The 21,350-nt window shown below is 42.9% G+C and overlaps 1 protein-coding gene across 5 annotated transcripts in view; it reads left to right on the forward strand.

Moving 5' to 3' along the window:
- Positions 1-21,350, forward strand: part of LOC8041250 (ecdysone-induced protein 74EF) — a 354,809-nt gene that overhangs the window by 15,562 nt on the left and 317,897 nt on the right. For all 5 annotated transcript variants that reach the window (XM_042293160.1, XM_042293164.1, XM_042293162.1 and 2 more), the window contains exon 3: positions 9,107-9,227. In XM_042293160.1, coding sequence (XP_042149094.1) covers positions 9,156-9,227 — 72 coding nt within the window. In that variant the 5' untranslated portion in view covers positions 9,107-9,155. The remainder of the gene's footprint in view (positions 1-9,106; positions 9,228-21,350) is intronic.

Here is a 21,350-nt window from a genome sequence, read left to right on the forward strand (position 1 = left end):
TCTTAAGACGACAATTATCTAGGCTATACATAGATCATTCTTAAAAAGTTTAACATTCTCTACCATAAACAGCTTCGGCTACATCGCGCTTCAAATCTGGCACAAACAATAAGCGTCAAAAGCCCGTCGTCCTTCCTCGCCCCTCTGGGAATTTATTTCTTTAAAACTAAGCATGCGAGAACATTCAAATAAACGGCATTGACTTTCGTAAAGAACACAGCACCGTATGTAAAGGCTTGAGAAAAAAAAATTACGAATGTACCTCACTACTTGAATTCAAATAAAACCGTCCGCCGGTTTTTCGAAGTTAGACGAACGTCGAACTGCTGACTTTTCAGGATTCGAAATTTCGAAACTTTTCGAATTCTCTTGATAAATAAGTTTGAAAATTATTGAATTCCTTAGCATAGGAAAAATCAAAAGTTCGAAAAGCTTAGAACTTTTTAGTGCAAGAACTTCGAAAGTTCGAAAATCATCAAATTTTTTGGTCAGTCAAGTTTGGAAGTTCAACAAGCATCAAATTTTGCAGCGTGATAAGTTCGAAAGTTCGGAAAGGATCAAATTTTTTAGCATAATAAGTTTGACGGTTTGAAAAGCGTTGAACTTCTTAGCTTACAAGTTCGAAAATTCAACTTCCGTCGAAGTTTACAATATAGAAAATTCGAAAATTCAATATCTTTCGAACCGCTTGATTTGATCATCGAAACTTCGGTTTGAAAAAAGTTTGCGGCATCCCTAGACAAAACTGTTGTTCATAAGAAACATGAGAAGAAATATTGTAGCTAAGGCAGGAACTGCAAAAGTTGTTTGATGCGGACATCATTCATTCTTCTGTTTCACCTTTTCCCCACAAGTGAACATCACACCCAAAGAAGACTGGTCGTTTAGGCTGTGCACAGACTGTTGCGCCCTCAGCCAACTGACAGACCTGATTCCTTTCCCAATGCCTCGGATTGACAGCATCATTGATGAAATGGGAGGGTGCCAGGTATTTTCACAAATCGACCTCTGTAAAGGCTTCTGGCAAGTTCCATTCATTGAAGATACGAAGTTATACGTGGCCTTCATGACGCCTTTCGTGCTGTGCGAGTACAATCGCCTGCCGCTCGGTTGAAAACATTCACCCGAGTAGTTTAAAAAAATTATGAACAAAGTTCCAAACCTATACATTGGAAACTTCTTCCATCTGTACATTGACAATGTCATAATTTATTCTAAGTTCAAGAATGAGCACCTTGAACAGCTGTCAAAGGTTTTGGCAGCATTCAGTCAAGCTTATACTTAACTTCAAAAAGAGTGAGATTTTGAGAGCAAGGTGCCAGAGCATCACAATTGGTCACACTATGCAATGTGCATTCTCTGAGTCTTCTTTAGGCTTGCTGGACATTTTAATGCCTTCATTCAAAAACTATGACCTGAAAATGAAATGCCTAACCAGGTTGATCTAGTAGGATGTCAAGTTTGAGTGGACTGACAAGTGCGAGTCGGCATACCGTAGCTTAGTCCAGGTCATATCTTCTGACCTGGTTCTCTGTTTACCTGACTTCAAACTTTCATTCGGGCTCAGCACCGACTGTCATGCTACAGCATCAGTATTTTAAGGACAAGAGTGCTGGCAACTTGGTACATTCCATCTTCAAATGTTAGAGTTTCGGTTCCTTCCAAGAGTTTCGTTTGGTTTATGTCTTGTATATTGTCCACTGTTTGTGCAACTAGCAGCCTAGATAAGGCATCCGCATCTGTTAAGTAGGCTCTGGGTTGATGAGATACCTCAGGGTCAAACTACTGAAGCTCATTCATCCACCGTGCTATTCGTCCTCTAGGCTGAGCCATGCTGAGCTGGTGTGTAAGGAGCAATATGCTGTAAGGAGCAATACGCTGAATGACTGCAGGGCTGACCTCTTCGCTCTCTACCTCTTCGCATGACGGACGGATATGCCTTATCTAGGCTGTTTGTTACACTAACAGTGGACAATTCACGAGACATAAAGCTCCTCATTACGGAGGAAGAGCTATACTATACCAGTGTGACATCACACAGCAAGGTCATTTCCAAACGCCGGTTGTAGGCTACTACAGCTGCACCCTTTCAAAGTCGCAAATAGACTGCACCACCACCGAAAAAGAGGCGCTGGCAGTGCTGAAAAGTAGTTTGGTACTTCTGGTCATACATTGGAGGGAACAAGATTTAAGTTCTTAACAAATCAAGTTCTTACACACCTGCTCAGCATGACTCAGCTAGAGGACGAATAGTAAGGTGGATCAACAAGCTCCAGTAGTTTGACTTTGAGGTACCTCACTGACCCGGAGCCTACTTAAAGGGTCCCTGAAAAGAAAGAAATGTTTTTTTTTTAAACAATCTGATTGGGACACGCGTGTCAAAAAATAAATTTTACGCAAAATAAAAAAAGTTTTTAGAGCAATATTGGTGGCGAGAGATCTATTTGAAATTCTGTGTGCAAAGTCCATGATGTCACGGAATGGTCATTCACTTTTTCGACCCCAACGAGAAGGTCATTCGCGAATGGTCATTTTGTGACGTCATGGACTTTGTGCTCAGAATTTCAAATAAATCTCTCGCCGTCAATATTGCTATAAAAAAATAAAATTTATTTTCTGACACGCATGTCTCAACCAGACTGTTTAACCCTTTGCCTACCGCAAAAAATTAAAAAAAAATCTATTTGAAAATATCTAATTTTTTTTACAAAGGCCGAAAACAAATGCCAAAATATTTATTATATGAGAAATCTTTGAAAACACTGCAAAAGAAAAAGGGACTTAAGTTTCGCTTCACTGCATTACCCCAGACAGTTCACATCACCTTGCACATAAACGTTCAGGCCGGGTGTAGCAGTACTGCAGACAGTTCACATCACATTGCATGAAAGTGAATGCAAAACGTGGAGGGGCTGGCGGGGGATTTTGTACATTGATTCTACTCCATGCCGACACGCCAACACCATGTCCTCCTCGAAATCGGAGTTGTCTGAGCTCAAATTCAATAACTCAGTTGCATTGCTCTCGCTCTTCGATGCAAGATTCGTTTCCTCGTCTTCTGAATCTGAAGAGACGTAACAATATCTTGAATCTGAAGAGACGTAGCAATAAGGAGCATTGCGTCCTCTTGCCTCCAGACCGCCTTGGAAAAGTCCTGCTACCATTCAATGTCAGAAAGTTTTAAGATGCAGGTACAGCGGCTGACAGATGCCGGCTTCCCAGCGTCAGTTATTCTGGCAGTGGCGCAGACGTTGCTGAAAAAGATTAAGGGAGGGTCAAGTCAGAAAAAAGAGAGACCCACAACCAGACCCCAGGTACTCCCTTACATGCACAAACTCTCGCACAATTTGAAAAAGGTAGCTGGGCGGTTTGACGTCCCTGTTGTTTTTTCGGTGCCTCGAAAGTTGGCGCAACTCTGCCCTAGAATTGCAGATAAGGCTGGGGGCAGGAGCCAATGTGCCGGAAGGCACAGGAACAAGTATGTTGATTGTGTGGTGGGGGTGGTTTACAAGATACCACTAAGCTGCGGAAGAGTGTACATCGGCCAAACTGTCCGATGCATTAATGACAGGGCACGTGAACATGACTGGACACTCCGGTCGACCGCTGGGGGTCACTTGCCTCTGCATTGTGCTGCCTGTAAATGCCAGCCCCAATTCAATAACATCACCATCATCGGGAGGGGCACAGATAAAACTACCAGGGAATTATTGGAAGCGTATGCAATAACAAAAGAGGGGCAAGATGCATGCGTCAGCCAAACATCGTTTTTTTTTTCACAAAAAAGAAATTGCCTATCTTGACACGTGCTGAAGTGATAGTGCGGTGTACTTCGTTGGTGTTTTTTCAATAAATGTTTAGTTGTGAGTTCAGTGCTTGTGTCGTTCGCACCTTCCTTTCGTCCTTGTGTATTTTTTGCGCGCTGTTTATTTCCGTTACCATGAACCAACTCGCCTACATCACGACACTAATCCTGTTTTATCTACGCTGTTAGTTGCACCAACAGTGGACAATTCAAAGACATAAACCAAACAAAACCCTTGGAAGGAACTGGAACTCCAACGTTCAAAGATGGAAGGTACAGAGTTGCCAGCACTCTTGTCTCCAAAATACTGATGCTCTGCCATGACGGCCCAGAATCTGGTAGTCACGGCGGATTTTGAAGGATATACAGAAAACTGACAAAAAGGTTCTCTTGGCCGAACGTTAAGAATAACACTGAAGAGTATGTAAAGTCATGTCGTCGCTCCCATATTCAAAAGGTCAAGTTTAAGCAAACCATGGATGAGATGACTCTGCCTGAATACTCGGAGACTATCCGAAGTTGTCCGTCTAGATTTTGAGAAAAGTAATATTTTTCACCCACAATGTGCAAAGAAAAGAAAGCAATAGCTGTAGCGCAGTCGCGCATCACGGTGGGATGGTGCCGTCATGCACCTGAGGACGGAGGTGCGATGTGGTTAGTACTCATAGCCACCGCAGCTGGCATCGTGGATGCCACTGACACCTCCCACCAGTGATCTGTAAAGTTAGTGGGTAAGCACGGTTGAAGTTTCTAAAACCAACCAACATTACACATAGCAACTGGATACTGCCAAAGTGAGATTTCGCATAACGCGAGTAACATTTGAAAACAAGTCTTTCAAGCAGGCGACACAATGAATCTCTCTTCATTGCTCAATTCTTGGCAGAACGCCAGGGCTGCCCTCTTTGCTCCCTGCGTGCGGCCCTCGGTCCGGGGGGACGGGAAGTCCCAACTCTGCGATTTCCCTCTCCTCGTGGCAAGAGGGGAGAGAAAGGTTTTTTCATTCTCCCCGCACGCACTGCGAGGACAAGGGACAAGGACAAAATCCCTGCAAAGTGTCGCCGATAAAGCTATCGCTTTACAAGAAAAGACAGTGGTTGCACGACCCGGAGATCCTTCACAGCAGGCTTAGGTTGTAGCCCGGACTTTGCAGCGACTGGAAAGTCTCCTGCCGACCATGCTTTGGGACTGGAAGAGAACTTAAAGAAAGGTTTAAAACTGAAGCCGACCAAGGACGGCATCGAAGCTCTATCGACAAGTGCCACAACACCAGCATCCCAAACCTAAAGGTTGATGACTTTGTTCTTGTTAGAAGGCAGCCACACAACAAAGAGAAGGGTATCGATGGGCCATACCGCGTTATGAAATCTGCAACGCAACAAGGTATCCTAAAAACTCTGGTACATCGACCCAGGAAACATCATGGAAACTGCGTCAATTGGGAACATCTTCCAATATCATCCAAAGATGGATGAGTCTAAAGCCTAGTAGAGTGAAGTAGTCTTAAGAACGACTAAGACCAAGGATAAAACGGAGAGCCAGAAGAAGACGGAGAGAGCCTAGGGGCGAAAGATAAACAGATGTTTTAAAGTAACTAATGAGTCTGAGTGGAACAATAGGGAATGTTACATACATAATAATGAGACAAAAATGCATGTACATGGTGAGACTGTAAGAACCAGCTCATTTGGCACATGTTGCCAAATTCTAATCTTAATTCTGCATACGTGAAAGTGGGCGTGCAAACGTTTTGCACAAAAGATTTGTTTATTCTTTTTATAGCTCAACTCGGAGGTGGTGCCATATTGAAAATAGTGAAAAAATGGTGGCCATGCATTTTTTTATGACCTATGCGGGCGGAAGCTAAGGGAAAGGAGAAGACGAGAGCGTGCGGGGACGCTGGAACGCTGAACTTTAGTTGGAATGATTAGATGAAATGTAAAGCTAGCTACCTTTGTCTCCACTGCATTTGTCAAATGTGCTCAAATGCAAAAGCCAAACGCCGGATGCCGGTGTTTCGGATTATTGCGCGTTCGACGAGTGCAGTGGAGACAAAGTTGTGCGTCTACTCACTTATCATTCCAACCAGAGCTCAGCATTCCGACGTCCGCACATGCTCTCGTCTCCTCCTTTTTTCAGTTTCTGCCTGCATACCAGACGTTCGTCGTCTGGACACTGGTTTGTGAGCTTGCTGCCAGATGGTCATCGTTGATATACTTTGTTGAAATTATTACTCATCACAATTATCCTGCTTGTCGTCAGGGTTTTTGCGTTGAGCAAGTCGTCCGGAAGCGAGCTTGCAAACCAGTGAGCAGATGACGAACAGGTTGGTTTAGGACAAAGGAAATGCATGGCCTCCGTTTTTGCTTTATTTTTAATAGTTCACCACCTCTGAGTTCATTTCAAGAAAAGCTAGACATGAAACTTCTTGCAAAACGACGTTCGTGTGCCCCGCTTAGAATTAGAATTTTGCGAGGCATTACAAAGGTGCTGGTCCTTATGACCTCACCCTGTAGTTACCCAGTTTGTCCCCGAAATATTTCTCTGTATAGCAGGGTAAGAATAAAGGAGCTTCCAGCTGAAATGGAGCGCGGCTTGTGCCTTCTGAGTGACTGGTGGCCACTGAAAAATCCTCCTGGTTGGGGATGTCCGTATTAACAATGTTCATGTTAGTGAGACATGACTATATCAGCAGTGTTCAGTACAATCCAATTCATCTAAGGGTAAGCTTGGGTTGGAATGCTGTAATTAAGTCTTTCCTGACCGCACCCATAGGCCATCGATCACCAGTGATTTTTTTCTAAGAAATTAAATCAAGCCCTCAAATAATAAAATTTAGTGGAGAGAATTATGTTCCACAATCTGGTGGGGTAGTTGGAGAACTGTATTTTCGGTTTCAACGTAGGTATGAGCATTATCACTAGCTGGTGAGCTGTCAAAAATAGTCCTTGGAACGGTGATTGCACCTGTCTAACATGGCTGACTGCTAGCATCAGTCTTCGTGACAAAGGTGCCATTATGTACATAATTCGGCTGTATTGTGGCATCTTTTTTTAGACCTCAAAGGCTCTGGGGACACTTTAAATGATGTTATAGGCGTCACTTAACTGATGCATGTTGGTAAGCATCGCTCTAATTTCCAATGCTGTCCCGAGCCGGCGTGCACATTTTATGTTCCCAAAAAGGCAGACAAAAAATGTGAAATATGAAGGAAATGCAATCAAGGCTAACACAAAACCAAGGTAGAAGACAAGGAAAGTGTTCTGCTAGGGATGTGAGGTGTACTATCTTCGTTTCAACAATATACTAAGCATTCCTTCGTTGAAAAGCACACGTGTTGCAGAGGCTAACACTCTGGCAAACTAAAAATATACAGCGTCAGTTGGAGTACACTAACTTTCGGAAGTAATAGCCAGGGGTGTGGGGCACATTTTGCATGTTCTCTGAATTTTTTGTTTATTTTTTGTTTAACTTGACATACCGTAGAATACTGCGCATCCGCCCAATCCACATTAAGCGTCCATTCCCAAATCTGTAAGATCTGAGAAAATATGCACAGTACATTTATATGTTAAATTGATGACTGGAAAAGTGCCCATCCCCCATTTTTTTGTGATTATCTCCAAAGTTTGAGTGGGCGCTTGCCCTGTATTTTACGGTAGCTGTGGAAGTAGTTTCGGCATTCATCCGCCTGCTGCACGTACACTGAATTGTCAAGAAATAAAATTTTAAAATCTTTTTTCACATTATATTAACATCTGTTTCTTTTGAAAGAACAACTAATTGATCTTATTTTGATGTGTCATATTGCTTCATAAGCAAATAAGTGAGGAGAACAAAAGCATTTGCACGGATCCTTCGAAAATTGCTACTTTTCCCGTAGTCAGAAAAGATTAAGTTGCAGTAATTGAATGTTTTTCACAAAATAGTTGCAGGTTAATAAGCTGCATGGGAAACTATTTAAATTGTGGCACCTTGGATATTAAAATGGCCTGTGTACTTGTCTGTAAATAACCTTGCAAAATACAACCCAGGAAATGATTTTAGAAAATTTGAGCATTCTTGTTACTGTTGTGAGGTATGGAAGATAAAAGAGGCATCTCTAAATTGAACAAATCACAATCAGGGAAGCATGCCATGCTCTAAGCATGTGCACAGGCTTTCCAAAGTGTGAATTTCAGCATTCGTTATTCAGGGTACCATGTAATGTTCTGTACTACATTCCAAATAAGAGCTGCACAGGTATAACAATTGATCTGCGCACATACCCATATTGTGGTGCCTGGATCGCGTCTTTGACTGGTGTGTTTAGGGTCCTATCCCGCCCATACATCAAAAGTGGTCCCCAATTGGCGACAGATGATGTTATAGAAGACGGAGTGTCATGCTGTAGCCTGCCTCAATCCTGCCGGTTGGCCGTAGAAATGCTGGCCAACAGCATGAGCGAACGCGAGTGTCGCTGTCATCCCGGCGTCCCAGGTGTCCCAACTTCCAGCTGTTGTAGCTTCCGTGGACCGTCACAGTGGAGAGCGACCTGCAGCAGAACAGGCGTCTGCCATATATACCACAACTGTTAGGACGCTGCCAGGATCGTGACCGGCGACATGACACTTGTATGACGTCATCAGGAGTAAATCGAGGGACCACTTTTTTGGCCGCGGTAAACACCAGTCGGAGATGCGTTCCAGGCACCATACCCATATGGGGTGTTATGAATTGAGGGTCTTGCCCTTAAATTGGCCGGGAAATCGGCACCTGTACGTAATGAGCTCAAGCTTTCATGAAATGTGTACTTCAGTGGAGCCTTTCACGTTGGGAAATTTCAGGGCATGGCTCTCTTCCCGCGAAAAAATGACAAGCACCGACGCAGATGACCAAGTGAACATAGGGTAGTGCTTGTGGTGCCATCTCCCGATAGACGCAGCAAGCGTACTAGGGCATCATCTGCTTTTGACCGAGTGCCTTTGTCTGCTTGCAGCGCCTATCCGGAGGTGGCATCGAAAGCACAGCTCTCGTTTAACTCGGTCGCCTACATCAGCATCCGCCATTAAAAATTTAAAGATTTTTGGCTTAATTTTTGACGTGAAAGGAGTTGCATTGAAGTTTCACGAGGTGGAATGCACCGCTAAAGTAAATGGCGTGCCTCCTTGTTCCTAACGCGCTACACTTCCGAATACGCAAGTACTTGCGCTAGCACTTGTAGCTATCCTGTATGTGAGTAATTACATGGGATACCTTGAAGTATTAAAGCAATTGGTCGTGCTTTGTGCTGACGTCCTGCGTTTCTTGGTTTCCTCCCAGGTGAGCGAAGAGGAGAGAGCGAGGGAGGACAGGCCACAGCGGCGCTGCGATGCCGTTCATCGAGGATGACCTCCTGTGGTGTCCCAACACGGACGGCAAGATGGTCGATCTCTCCTGTCTGGTACGCACACCGGGACAACTGCCCGGGACGACTGTTTCGCATTATGCGTCGCCTTAACGGGACGTTGCACACCCAGAAAACATGTTGGGGGGGATTAGTGACTGAGCGTGTTAGTGCACCGCTGCAGAATCCAGCTAATCCCGGATTCCATCTCTACCCCTGCCAGTTGCGATCTGGACGAGTGTCGTACCCGCCTGCGGTCATGTTTCACTACTGCGTAATGCACGTTAAAGATTCCAGGCTTGTGGTCGGATCGCACCGGCTAATCTTATCTGCAGCTGAGACACCCGACGCCCATTGAGGCCGATCGACTTGCCACCGCCTAAACAAAGGCAGAACAATGCACCCACACAAAAATGTAATGCAGACTGTGTTATATGGCTGGCTTCTAGCAGTCTCTTGCAAAGCAGTCCTGTAAGGAAAGAGCACCACTCGATTGCCGCATCAGCAGTCAGCTGGGTCTCGCAGCACTAGTCTTGTATCTACAGGGTACTATATTTCTAATCAATATTCGAACATAAAAAAATATTCTATAAATAAACCCATGATCGGAGTGCATTGAAACTTCTTCACTAAGGTGTCATTAGGTGGTGCATTCATCACGCTCAAAGTTCACGAGCGTGGGTGTCAAGGCAAAAACATATGAGCCCTGAAAAATCGTGTGTTTTGATTTATTTTGTTTACGTGCAGGGAGAGAAATGTTAAGAACCGTCTGGTAGTCACGTTTGCTGTTCACAGATGGTAACATGCTCGGATCTGCTGCATCTGCTTTTGGGTGTTCGTCTCAAAGAAGCTTTCACGCTGTTGCTTTGTGTTCCGCCATCTGCAGGTCGGTATCAGCTTCGGCCAGACGGTTTTTGCTGTTTCCCTCCATGTCCATAAGAAAAATACTGGATCTTTTAGGCTTGAATTTTTTTTTTAACTAAAGCCTGGACTTGCAATTGTTTGCTTATAGTGCCAGTTGAACACGAAGGAAGAACACATAGGGAGACTGAAAAAGCAAATACACCGCTGGACTAGCAAATTTTAATTAAGAACATCTTTTTTCTTTACCTCTATTACATTTTACTTAATTTTACTTATATTTTTTAAACAAATTTTATTTAATTTTAGTTGCATCTGAATTAAACAGTAGCTAGTCCAGCTCTCCCCCTTCAGCTCCTTCTGTTCAGCTCAAATTCTTTACTTGTCTCCAAATTGGAGAAGGGAGACAGAGATAAAAGCATCAAAATTGTTGCTTGATGCACGTCCATCTCCCTCAGCAGTGACAATGAAAGCAACCTCAAACAAATACAAAAAACTGAAATCATATAACTAGTTTAGTACTTATACATTTAAAACATAGATCGGTAGAGCCCCGCACGGATAACCGTTTGATCATCCGCAGACATTGTATCCGCGTTCGAATCGCATCCGCAGTGTTATTGAAAAATTGTATCTGCATCCGATCAGCTTCTACAGACTTTGTATCCACATCCAAACCGCATCCACAAAATTCTGAACCGTATCCAACCCTGAATTCGTGCAATCATTTTGCATCCTAAAACTAAGAATAAATTAAAGTTAAAAAAACATCTGTATGGTATCGTATAAACCATCTGCTTTCCTTCGTACAAAGAACTCTTGATGTCACAATACGGTGAAAGTCATTTTCATATTCTGTTTTATTGCGGTGCAACAATTTTTGTACTTTGCGCAAGTACAGCTTAGAATGGATTCCTGACGTTAATGACCTATGAAACACGCGTTCGTTTTTTACTCCACGCAATAGAAGCCCCAGAAAAATAATTTAAGAAAAACGAGCAGTGTTCACCCTCTCAACTCGCAGCCAGAACAAGCGTCCACGTGATCATGAGCCGATTATATGCCGCCAATGTTGATCAGAGCCACGCGCTGGTGTTGGCAAAGCACAGGGCATGCGCTGAGCTCCAGACATTCTTATGGCTCGGCTATTGTCGTCGTTGCAGCGATTGGACACGGGCCACTACCCGAAGGCTTCTCGAGCTAGTAATTATCACGAGCCCAAATCGAGTGCCCACGCAATTTTTGGGTCCAATCTATGAACCGCATTCAAATACCGTCATTGGGGTGTACTGCAATCCCCACATTACGTCACCAAATTTTGCAAAGGAGAGATTGAATGAAAATGATTGCTTTTGCCCTTGAAATTACACCGCAACAAAGGAGTTTCTTGGCCAGTGGCATTGCGTGCGAGTATCCTTGAGTCCCACTAGTGCCATTAAGCTTGTGTAAAGTGAAAAACATTCCAATTGAATATTGTTGCCCCGCTCCTTTAAAGATGCTTTGAATCGCTGGAAAGATGATCACAGTTAGGAGATTGTCTTGGGAGTTTGAGCCAGTGACTCTGTCCAGAAGATGCACTCAAAAGGAAGGAAATTTTATTATTTATAGTCCTTTTCGCTTTGTAGAACCCACTTCAAGCAGACACATATTTTATAGACATGAAAATTAACAAAGGGCGGACTAATAACATTCTGCCATTTTATTTAGGCCAAACAATAAAAAAAAAGTGGGAGAGGAAAGGCGCTCACTCGCCGCAGCGAAGTACTCGTATGTATGTGGTAAGGTGCAGGTACACCACTCGGAAAATATGACAATATTTAGTAATGGCTACACCTCCTAACAGTTTCAGTTTTAAACACGAGCCCTTAACTGCCTGCTCGGAACCATATACTTAAATACAACTCAGTGTCGACTGCCGAGAAGAAGAAAATGCACACGCACAACGTTTCACTTGTCAAGGTTGCTGTGTAAAAGAAACAGAATATCGTCAACATGGACAAATTCAAACTGGTTCACCTTTCTTAAAGGGCAACTCCGCTTCATTTTTGGATTTTAAAAAAAACAATGCAGTCCTCTTCAGTATCGCCTACGAAGACCCCACGTCAAATATTACGACGCAGTTCTGTCTAAACCTTCCTTAAACGCTCCAGCAAACTTTGCAACTCGCCAAGTTGCCGAAATCGGCTGACTTGAGCGGGCGCATTCAGGTGCAACTAACGGCGCAGTCAAGGCTACGGCATGGGCGTAGCGAACATTGAGCTGAACGTCATCACCATTGCCTTCTTTTGGTTGTTCTTACTTCTCTAGGCGTGCGTAGCCCATGATGTCAGCGACGTTGCCTCTCGGCGCTCAGCGGTGTCCACGTGGTTGGCATAACTCACCTGCGCAGTGCGCTTCTTGGGAGCCATTCGGCTGCCCACCGTGGTCGCACCGTTATTGCCGTCTTCTGCAGCACAACCGCCATCGTCGTGTCACTGTTTGTGATTATTGCCTCTCAAAGTTTCGTCTACACTACGGGCACCATGTGCGCAGACTTATGCCGCAGTGGTGCAGACTGCAGACGTCGAATGTCATAGACACCAAAACGTGGCGAAGAGTGTGGTGCAGGCGACACTTGCGCCTGCCACACGCCCTCCCCAATCCTGCCTGTCGTTGGGCCGAGGATCCCGTGACATCTTGTACCACGTGATGGCCATGTTCTTGGCGGCCCGAGGCCAATGTTGCCGGACGGAACCGAAGTTTCAGTTTTGATTTCCGCTCGTATTTAAAATTATATTTAAAAATATATATCCCATTTTTCGCGAAGCAAACGACGTAGTGTCTTTTACTAAAGCTTTTTAATTCGAAATCTCTCATTATCCCGAAATCTTTGGAATTGAGCACTGTTGCCCTTTAAATTGATACCCGCTAATGCCAAGTTTCTCCGATGGTGCACTTGATGCTGGGATGGCATGCACGAACTGCGCTACAAGAGTGAGGTGCGGAAACTTGTGCTGGCGCAAGTTACACCACTCCACAGGATCAAATTCAGTCTCCTCAATCTACTTGTAGGCAAAGGAGCCCCTTGCAAGCTTCTTCTACTTTCTTGTGGCTTGTACAGTTTGGGTTTTCTTTTGCCCAAAGAATGCTTTCCGCTCTTTCCTTGCCAAATAAAAACATGCTTTCCCGGGGCGATCTATACCCCCGCATTTTTTTACTTCTAGGGACAGCATTTTTGACAAGATTGAACGTTCTAAAGCGATCTTTGCTGAGAATCAAATCTTTCTCAGCGTAAAGAAATATTTTTTCCTCGATCAACACCTTTTATTTAAGAGAGTATTTTGCCCCCGCAATACATTCAATGATGCACTTCATAGTATTACTCATTTTATTCATTCTACGCTGTGCAGTCACACACGTTTATGGGTTGGCTTGGCAAAGATGTAGATTCGGTCCTACAAACACCCGCATCCGATCCGCAATCTGCCAAATCTGATTCATTTTTATCCGTATCCGCCAGTTTACTGCGGATATCCGCGAATGATTTGTGGATAATCTGCGGAAGTGCAGGGCTCTATAGATAGGCGAATCCTAAACAAATAATTACTATATTTTTAGCAGATTCATTCAAAGTTTCAATGCTATGCGCACAAAAAAAAAAAATGTTAAAGTCGGGGAAGTGTACATTTTAGCATCTGACTGCTGCAAGTTGTTCTGGAGTGCTGTGCTATCCATGCCTCAGACCTATGAGTTTTGTGTACTGCTTCCATATGCTCCAGGTGAGTGATTACTATGTAAACATTTTTATTGTAGTTAATGCATTGTAAGAAAAAGTAAGTTATATTGATTTTGGATTTGCGCAATATTTATAGTTTATTAAAGAGTACTTTCGTATAACTGTCTTACGTAACACGGCATATAATAGGAATATCTTTTTTTTTTTGTATATCTATTTGCTTAAATTTGTGAAAATTGTGCTTCCCCAGACTAAGAAGCAGTAGGTATATTGTGCTTAAAAAATAAGAATTGTAGGTCAAAAACATTACCAACGTTGGAACATATCTTAATATTTATGCATAATGCCAACAGCCCTTGAGAGTTCATTGCTTAGATGTTGTGCAGCATCATCCCAGACCATGAACTGATTAAATATTCCCAGGATTTTTACTTTCCACTATATCTACCTATATTATTTGCACAGCCACTTGAAGTCAGTTTGTATTTTCGCGTGATCTAAATATAACTGCTTTGGTGGTGTTGGCATTAATTTGTATAAAATTTGATGTTGTCCAATCGTTAACCTAATTAAGAATTGATTTGCATTGTGTAATGTGCTCGGCATCATTTCCTGAAAATATAAACATCAATATCATTTACATAGATAACATATTTAACTTTATCATTGATATTTACAATGCCATTTATATACAAATTAAAAAGAAGTGGGCCCAGTATACTACCTTCCAGTACATCTGCTGTTAGTGGCCTGAAACCAGGTGTCTTTTTATTTATTTCTACACATTGATAACTATCTTAGAGATTACTCTATCATATTTAATGCAGCATCACGCACACCTGAACTAGAAAACTTGAATTAGCGTATTATGATTTAGATGGTTAAAAGCCTTTGAGAAATCTATAAATATTTCAAGTGTTATCAGTTTATTTTCAATATTACCGTATTTACTCACATAATGAACACACTTTTTTTTTCCGAAAAATTGAAACATATTTGGTGCGTTCATTACGCGGGGTAAAAGTTTTACATTTACACATTTTGCACGAATGTCATTTTAGGTGCCAATGTGACATAGCAGGGTATTGTGGCCAGGGACAGATCCAGAACTCCGTTTTAGGGGGGGGCAGAAAATTTGTAAGGATACTATTCTCCCATTCTTTCTTGTGCACTGGGGGGTCCACCCATGTCAAATTGACCCCCAAGAAGGCGGGAGGGGTGGGGGTTGAATCTGTTTGGGGGGGCGGCCATCCCCGTTGCCCCCCCCCTTGGAACCGCCCATGATTGTGGCATGTCTCCACTGACAGAGGTGCACTCATGGCTGGTCGTGGGTACGCAATTCCTCAACCCCAGCTTCGCTAGGCATGTGCACCGCTCGGTTTCACGGTTGATAACTTCAGCAACCACGCAATTGCAGCCATTACGAGAGCGGCTTGGCTTGGCTTGACTTAGCCTGGCCGCGCCGCTTGGTGGCAAAAGAAAATTGGCTTCAGGACTCGCGGAGTTGAAAATTAAAAGTGTGTTCATTATGCGAGAAAAAAAAAAAAAAGTCTAAATATTGATGCCCGTTTTGGGGGGGGGGGGGGGGGGGGGTATGTTCATTATGCGAATAAATACAGTACCTTAGATTAGCTTTTTTTTTGTTTTAACAGTGCCAGTTCAGTGGAGCCACCTTTTCTAAATCCGTATTGATAGGGCGTCAGGATTGAGAACTTATTGCTAAAACAATGTAAACTTTAATGAATAGTTTTTTTAGTCCTTTTGAGAATATTGGTAAAACAGATACAGGTCTATAATTTCTTGAGTATTTTTATTTCCAGCTTTATATAGCACTGGCACTTATAAAATTTGAGTATGATAAGTGCACCACCTAACGACACCTTTATGAAAAGTTAAAGTGCACTCCGTTCATTGGCTTACTTATACAAACATTTTCACAACCGAATAGCACGCGAAAACACCCCATAGTTGTTGAGCGAATGCGCTTGTATGTGTGGTGGGAGAGTGTGCAGGAGGCGACGGGGAAGAGAACAAGCGTGTGCTTCAGAGGAGACGCGGAGACGTGAAATTGCAGGGTCATTGCTTGGTCATGTTACCGCAAGAGACACAATCCTTGTGTTCCACTTCCCCTGGAGTGATTCATCTTCCTACATCACCACGAAGCAATGCACAATACATTCAGGTTCCGACTGCTTTCGCCCCAGTAGTACAGTAAAAGGGACTTCTTTTTTCTTCTCCTTTGGCAAGGTTGTCTAAGTAGTTTTTGGACTCGCAGTGTTGAACGGCGACAGTTATCCAAGATGAGCCAAATATGTCTTGTGGGAAGGGACGCACCCAGCCATCCAAGCGTCCCGGATCGTGTTCACGCCGAGGCTACCGTGTTCATGAGGAGTGCTCTTTATTTTTCCTAGTAAAGTATTTACCAATATGCCGCATCCAAGGTTCTTTCTAAATTGCGTGTCGTGGCACAAATTTTGCTTTAAACTTCTCTTTTTTTTTTCAGGGGAAATGAATTTTGTGGCAGGCATTTTAAAGAAAATGTTTTTTGAGAGTGAGCAGTGTTTTTTTTAATAGCAGAGAACGAGGAACGCATAAAATAGGGACAAGTGCAACAGTATCCCCAACCTGACTGGCCACAATTTATTCAAAGATCTGTTTGTGTAGACCTTTTTCGTTTGCCCTCGTTGTAGAGTTGACAAATCCGGTATGCGGGATGAAGAAAAAAAAAAGCGAGGCATTACGACCAGGAACGAGTAAAAGAATGTAGGAAAGGCAAAAACAAGAACGATAGGCAGTCGCAATTAAAGGGATATCTATGCGGGGGATGCTCTTCGGGGAGGGATGTGCGTGACGTCGTCGATGGACGGCACCTGTGGGACTCCCTCCCCGACTCCACTATTCACAGGAATGGCGGAGAGCCGAGAGGGACGTTGGCGTTATCAAAATACCCCTTTAAACAGGAGTTTCTCCCAGCGCTGTGGCTAAAGCAGAACAAAATTTTCCCGCATACCGTAAGTTACGCGATTCAAGATGGCGGCGCCCGTCTAGGAGAGGTCTCTACACTACCTCCCATCTGTCTCCAGAGTCTGTGGCAGGTTAAAAACCCGGTAAATGTCCCGCCTCGTGTCGAGTTTTCTATCTTTGGTAACGCTTTGTCTCACATGCGGCCAAAGCCCAACTTGAGATCAACGAGAGCGTGCTGAATGTGGGACTTCTGCTTTGTTCTTAACCCTCTCATGTGCACAGTTGCTCAAGAGCAACAATCTATATAGCTTTTTTTTCTCTCCATACAAGTGTGGTTGGTATCCACAAGCGCCCATTGTAGATCTCAAGCAAATGACAATTTTTCACCTTTAGCAACGTAGATGGCGGCGAGCATGTTGTTCCCGTCCGAACAGGATGCCAAAGTTTCAGAACCAAACATTATTTCATTAGAGAGTTTTATAAGTGAATTTCTGAGTATTTTGGTGGGAAAGCGGGGCTTGTTTTCACCCATTCTCGATATCGGCCACCATTTTCCCATTGAAAATTTCAGAAAATCACTTCTAACTGTCGATTAAGATAACGGTTAGTTCTGAAACTTTGACGTCTAGTTCGGACCACTAGTGCTATAGTTGGGCAGAGCATGGGTGTTCGGCGATACATAGTTAATTTTTGTAGTAAAAAAAACAAAAATCTACCGTAAAATCTTGAGAGATAGCTTACCTAGCATCAAGAGCAAATCGGGTGAAAATGTGGAGTGGGCTAACTTTCGGTGTACAATCAAGGAAAGTTTAAAAATTGCTATTTTTAGGTCGTGTTCCTTCCAAGCTTGCTGTGGTGGCGAGGGGCGACGAAGCAAAGATGACCGTACTTCCCAGTCAGCTACGTTTGCTTATATCCCGCCAGAGCTAACTAGCCGCATTTACGTCGAGGCCATCATTTATCCCAACACTATTACTGGAAGTGGGCTATATTTTGGTGTTTAAAAAAATATAGCAAATCAAACCAAAAATAGGGGAGGGTTATCTTTCGAAGGTGGGGCATCTCTCGGTACTTTACGGCAAGGCTTTTTGAGAGGCACCCCATAGGTGGTGGCACGCATCTTGTTTCCATCTTACACCACGTTTGGTTTGGTTCGGCAGTCCTGCATATTTGAATGCACCACCAAGCTGGATGCAATTCTAAATATTACACCCTACAGTGTTCGTTAAAAAAAAAAAGTATATATCTGAGAGCGATCTTGAATTATAAAGTGGAGGAACATTAGCACAAATACCGACAATGAATGTTTTAACTAATCCCCATGTGGAAAGCAAACCATTGTTTCTCCGGAGCAACATTAATTGTTTGTGTCACTACTGGCTCAGAACGTTATGGTTTAGATTTTCTCCAAAGCCCACTGTTTTATGCGGCAAGAAACTGAGAGAGAGGAGGATACGAGGGCGGGTGGTGACGTCAGAATGCCGAGCTTTGGTTCAAATGATTAGTGCATAGACGCGAAGCTGGTTGCCCTTGTCTATACTGTACTCGTTGAACGTGTTAGTAAGTGGAACGCCGGCATTTGGCTCTCGCATTCCATCGCATTCGACGAGTGCAGTAGAGGCAAAGGCAGCCAGCTTTAGGTCTGCCCACTAATCGTTTGAACCAGAGCTCGGTGTTTCGACGTCCCCACACACTGTCGTATCCTCCTCTCCCTCAGTTTCTTGGCGCATTGTGATAGTACAGTTTGCAGATTCACCGCCAATTGCTATTTCCAAGTTCGTGGTGGGTTTGGCAAAAAGAAACTGAATGGTAGGTTAGTACACTTGCACACACTTTTTCGTAGCTTTTATCTTTCTGCTTTGCTGCTTGTGTCATTCGCATTCTTAGTGAGGCATCCCCTGTCGTGGCAATTGATTACTTTTATTTAGTAAATAATTGCGTAGCTGGTTGAAGTTAAATAATAACTTTAAAAAGTAGTGTTGTTATTTTTGTTTTTTGGGTTGTTCACACTGCCTGGATGAGTGGTACCAGACAGGATCAAAGACTTTCTCAAGAAGAAATTAATGAGCTAATATCTTTGACGAATATGCTCACTGCAGCAAGTGCAGCTTGCATGCTTGCCTGGTCCCCAGCAGAAAATGCTTCAAAGAATCTACACTGAGTAGGGTTAATAAATGCCCAATGTTGCTCAGGATTGGCATAAGCAGTATAAATAATTTATCAATTCAAAAATATTTATCTGCATTTTTTATAGAGAAAGTAGTTTCGGCATGAAAGGGCTGTCACCAACTATGGACTACAGTAGTTACTTGAATCTATTTAAACTGTTTTATAAACGAAACCTCCACATTTGTAGCAAGCTCAACTTTTTTGGGGCCTGCACACTTCAAGCTAGACAAAAAGGCAAACAGTGCACAGTAAACGGGGACTAAAGGAAGTGCAAACAGGACAACCGCTGACTCTCAACTGAAATTTAATCACATGAAAACAAAACAAAGAAAACAGCAACTTTGCCCACGTCACATGATACATTCACGATGTGTCCAAAGAAACAATCTCTTTACTACTCAAGCCCAGTGAGGTTTGGTTTACGCAGTTCGCGCCTGCTTTGATAATTGCATGCGCCTCAAAGCAGAGGCGAACTGCGTAAGCCAAATGTCACTGGGCTTGAGTAGTAAAGAGATTGTTTTTTTGGACGCGTGGTGAATGTATCATGGGACATGGGCAGAGTTGCTGTTTTCTTTGTTTTGTTTTCATGTGATTAAATTTCACTTGAGAGTCAGCGCTTGTCCTGTTTGCACTTCCTTTAGTCCCCGTTTACTGTGCGCTGTTTGCCTTTTCGTCAGTATGAACCAACTAACCCACATCGCCTCCCTTATTCAAGCTAGACCATTCCAAAAGGCTTTTATATAATACCTGTAAGATAGTAACGGGAGAAAACAGCATAAAAAAATGCACAAGGACAAGTAAACGAAAGACACAAATGCAGAACTGTTTGTGTCTTTCGTAACAGGAGAAAATGGACCTTTTTTTTTCCTGTCACGAATATGCACCGACTAACCCACCTTCAAACTGTATTACAGTATCTCTAAGATGCTGTCTTACAGGAAGTCTCAGACTTCTTAGTATTGCTGAGAAGTCTCAGCAGAACTGATTTGCAAAAACTTGATAGAATAAATTTTCTATATTTCAGGATAGGACTTTTACTGTTGTTTCTTTTTTTTACTACATTTCATAACTTACAAATGTTATTTCAAACTTCTTTGGTGAACTTTATTGCACCAAAGTTTTCAAATTTTGTAGCATATGCAATTGGCTACTCTATTAAATTATTGTAAGGCCCATTTTATGTTTTCATTACAAGACACTATGTTAACCACACACTGTTCTTAAAACAAATGTAAAATAACAAGCACCTTGTGTACAGACTCATATAAGCGTTCTTGATAGTTTACCAAGATATGTTATTAAATTAGTTACTTGTAAAAATTAGCGGAATTATTCTGAGTCTTTCCATATACCTCAGGTTCTATTGCCATATTCTCTGGACTACAATTTTAAAGGTTGGTTTAAAAGATTGTATTTTACCACGGATGGATTATCTACAAGTGCAGACTAACACAAAAATTTGTTTCTGAAGACCCAGACAAGCCGGTACGATTGTCGGGATCATATTTAATTAACAGTGAGCATTAGTCAGCAAAAAAAAGCAAGAGCTGTCAAAGTGTTTCCTTTGCCCTTTGTGCCTCTGCGGGTGACGGTCAAGATGGCTCTCCCCAGGCAGGCAGCGTGGATCAAGCTTTATCTTGGCTGCACGACCTCCTGCTCCCTACGATTCTAAATATTTTACTGCAAATAAATAAGTCACTCTGTAGTCTTTCAGGAACCATGGTCCCTGTGCCTCTGAAATGAAGAGCTTTTGTGCTCATTTTCATTTGAATTTAAAGATCATTTTTAGGGCATACTAGGAAGGTGTTTCATATTAATATGCTAAAAAAGCATGAGGAGCATGAGAGAGATACTGAGGTTAAGAATCAAGCGTGCTCAATTGTAGCTATCAAGGATAGCTAGGATACCGTGTATGGACATCAGGCCTTCCCAGGGAATTGGTGATGTGGTGGTTGCCAAAGACCTTAGCGAGAGCAAGGAAAGGGGCGTCAAGAGCGTTCTACACAATTTAAATTTGTTCTGTTTCATTGTTCAGCATGGAATAGTATTTCCTGGGGAACTTAAGCACTAAGCATTTCTAACAGGACTGAAACGTGGACGAAGCCAAGACAAAGAGCGGACTGTGCAGCAGACGCAGACTATCTAAGGAAAAACATGTTCTTTCAGCCGAAATTTGCCCCTGCGGACTATACACCGGCTGCAGACTGTAGTCCGGAAAATACGGTAATTATATTTAGCATCTGATAATGCTTTTGAATCCCACTTGAAAAATTCAGGTTTCGATTTATGATATACAGCTTGTTTTGTAAAAAGAGAGAAACAAAATTTGTTGTCTCCATTGAAAGGCTAATTATGATTAGCTTTTCCCTCTTGTCTCTTTGCCATTAGTCAAGTTGAAGGACTCGCAATTTAGTGTCCCTGAATGTTGCTATTGTGCCCATTAGGATCCTATATGTCCTGCCAGGGACACT

Source organism: Ixodes scapularis, unplaced genomic scaffold, assembly GCF_016920785.2.
Source record: "Ixodes scapularis isolate PalLabHiFi unplaced genomic scaffold, ASM1692078v2 PGA_scaffold48__2_contigs__length_671460, whole genome shotgun sequence".
NCBI classification, from domain to species: domain Eukaryota; kingdom Metazoa; phylum Arthropoda; class Arachnida; order Ixodida; family Ixodidae; genus Ixodes; species Ixodes scapularis.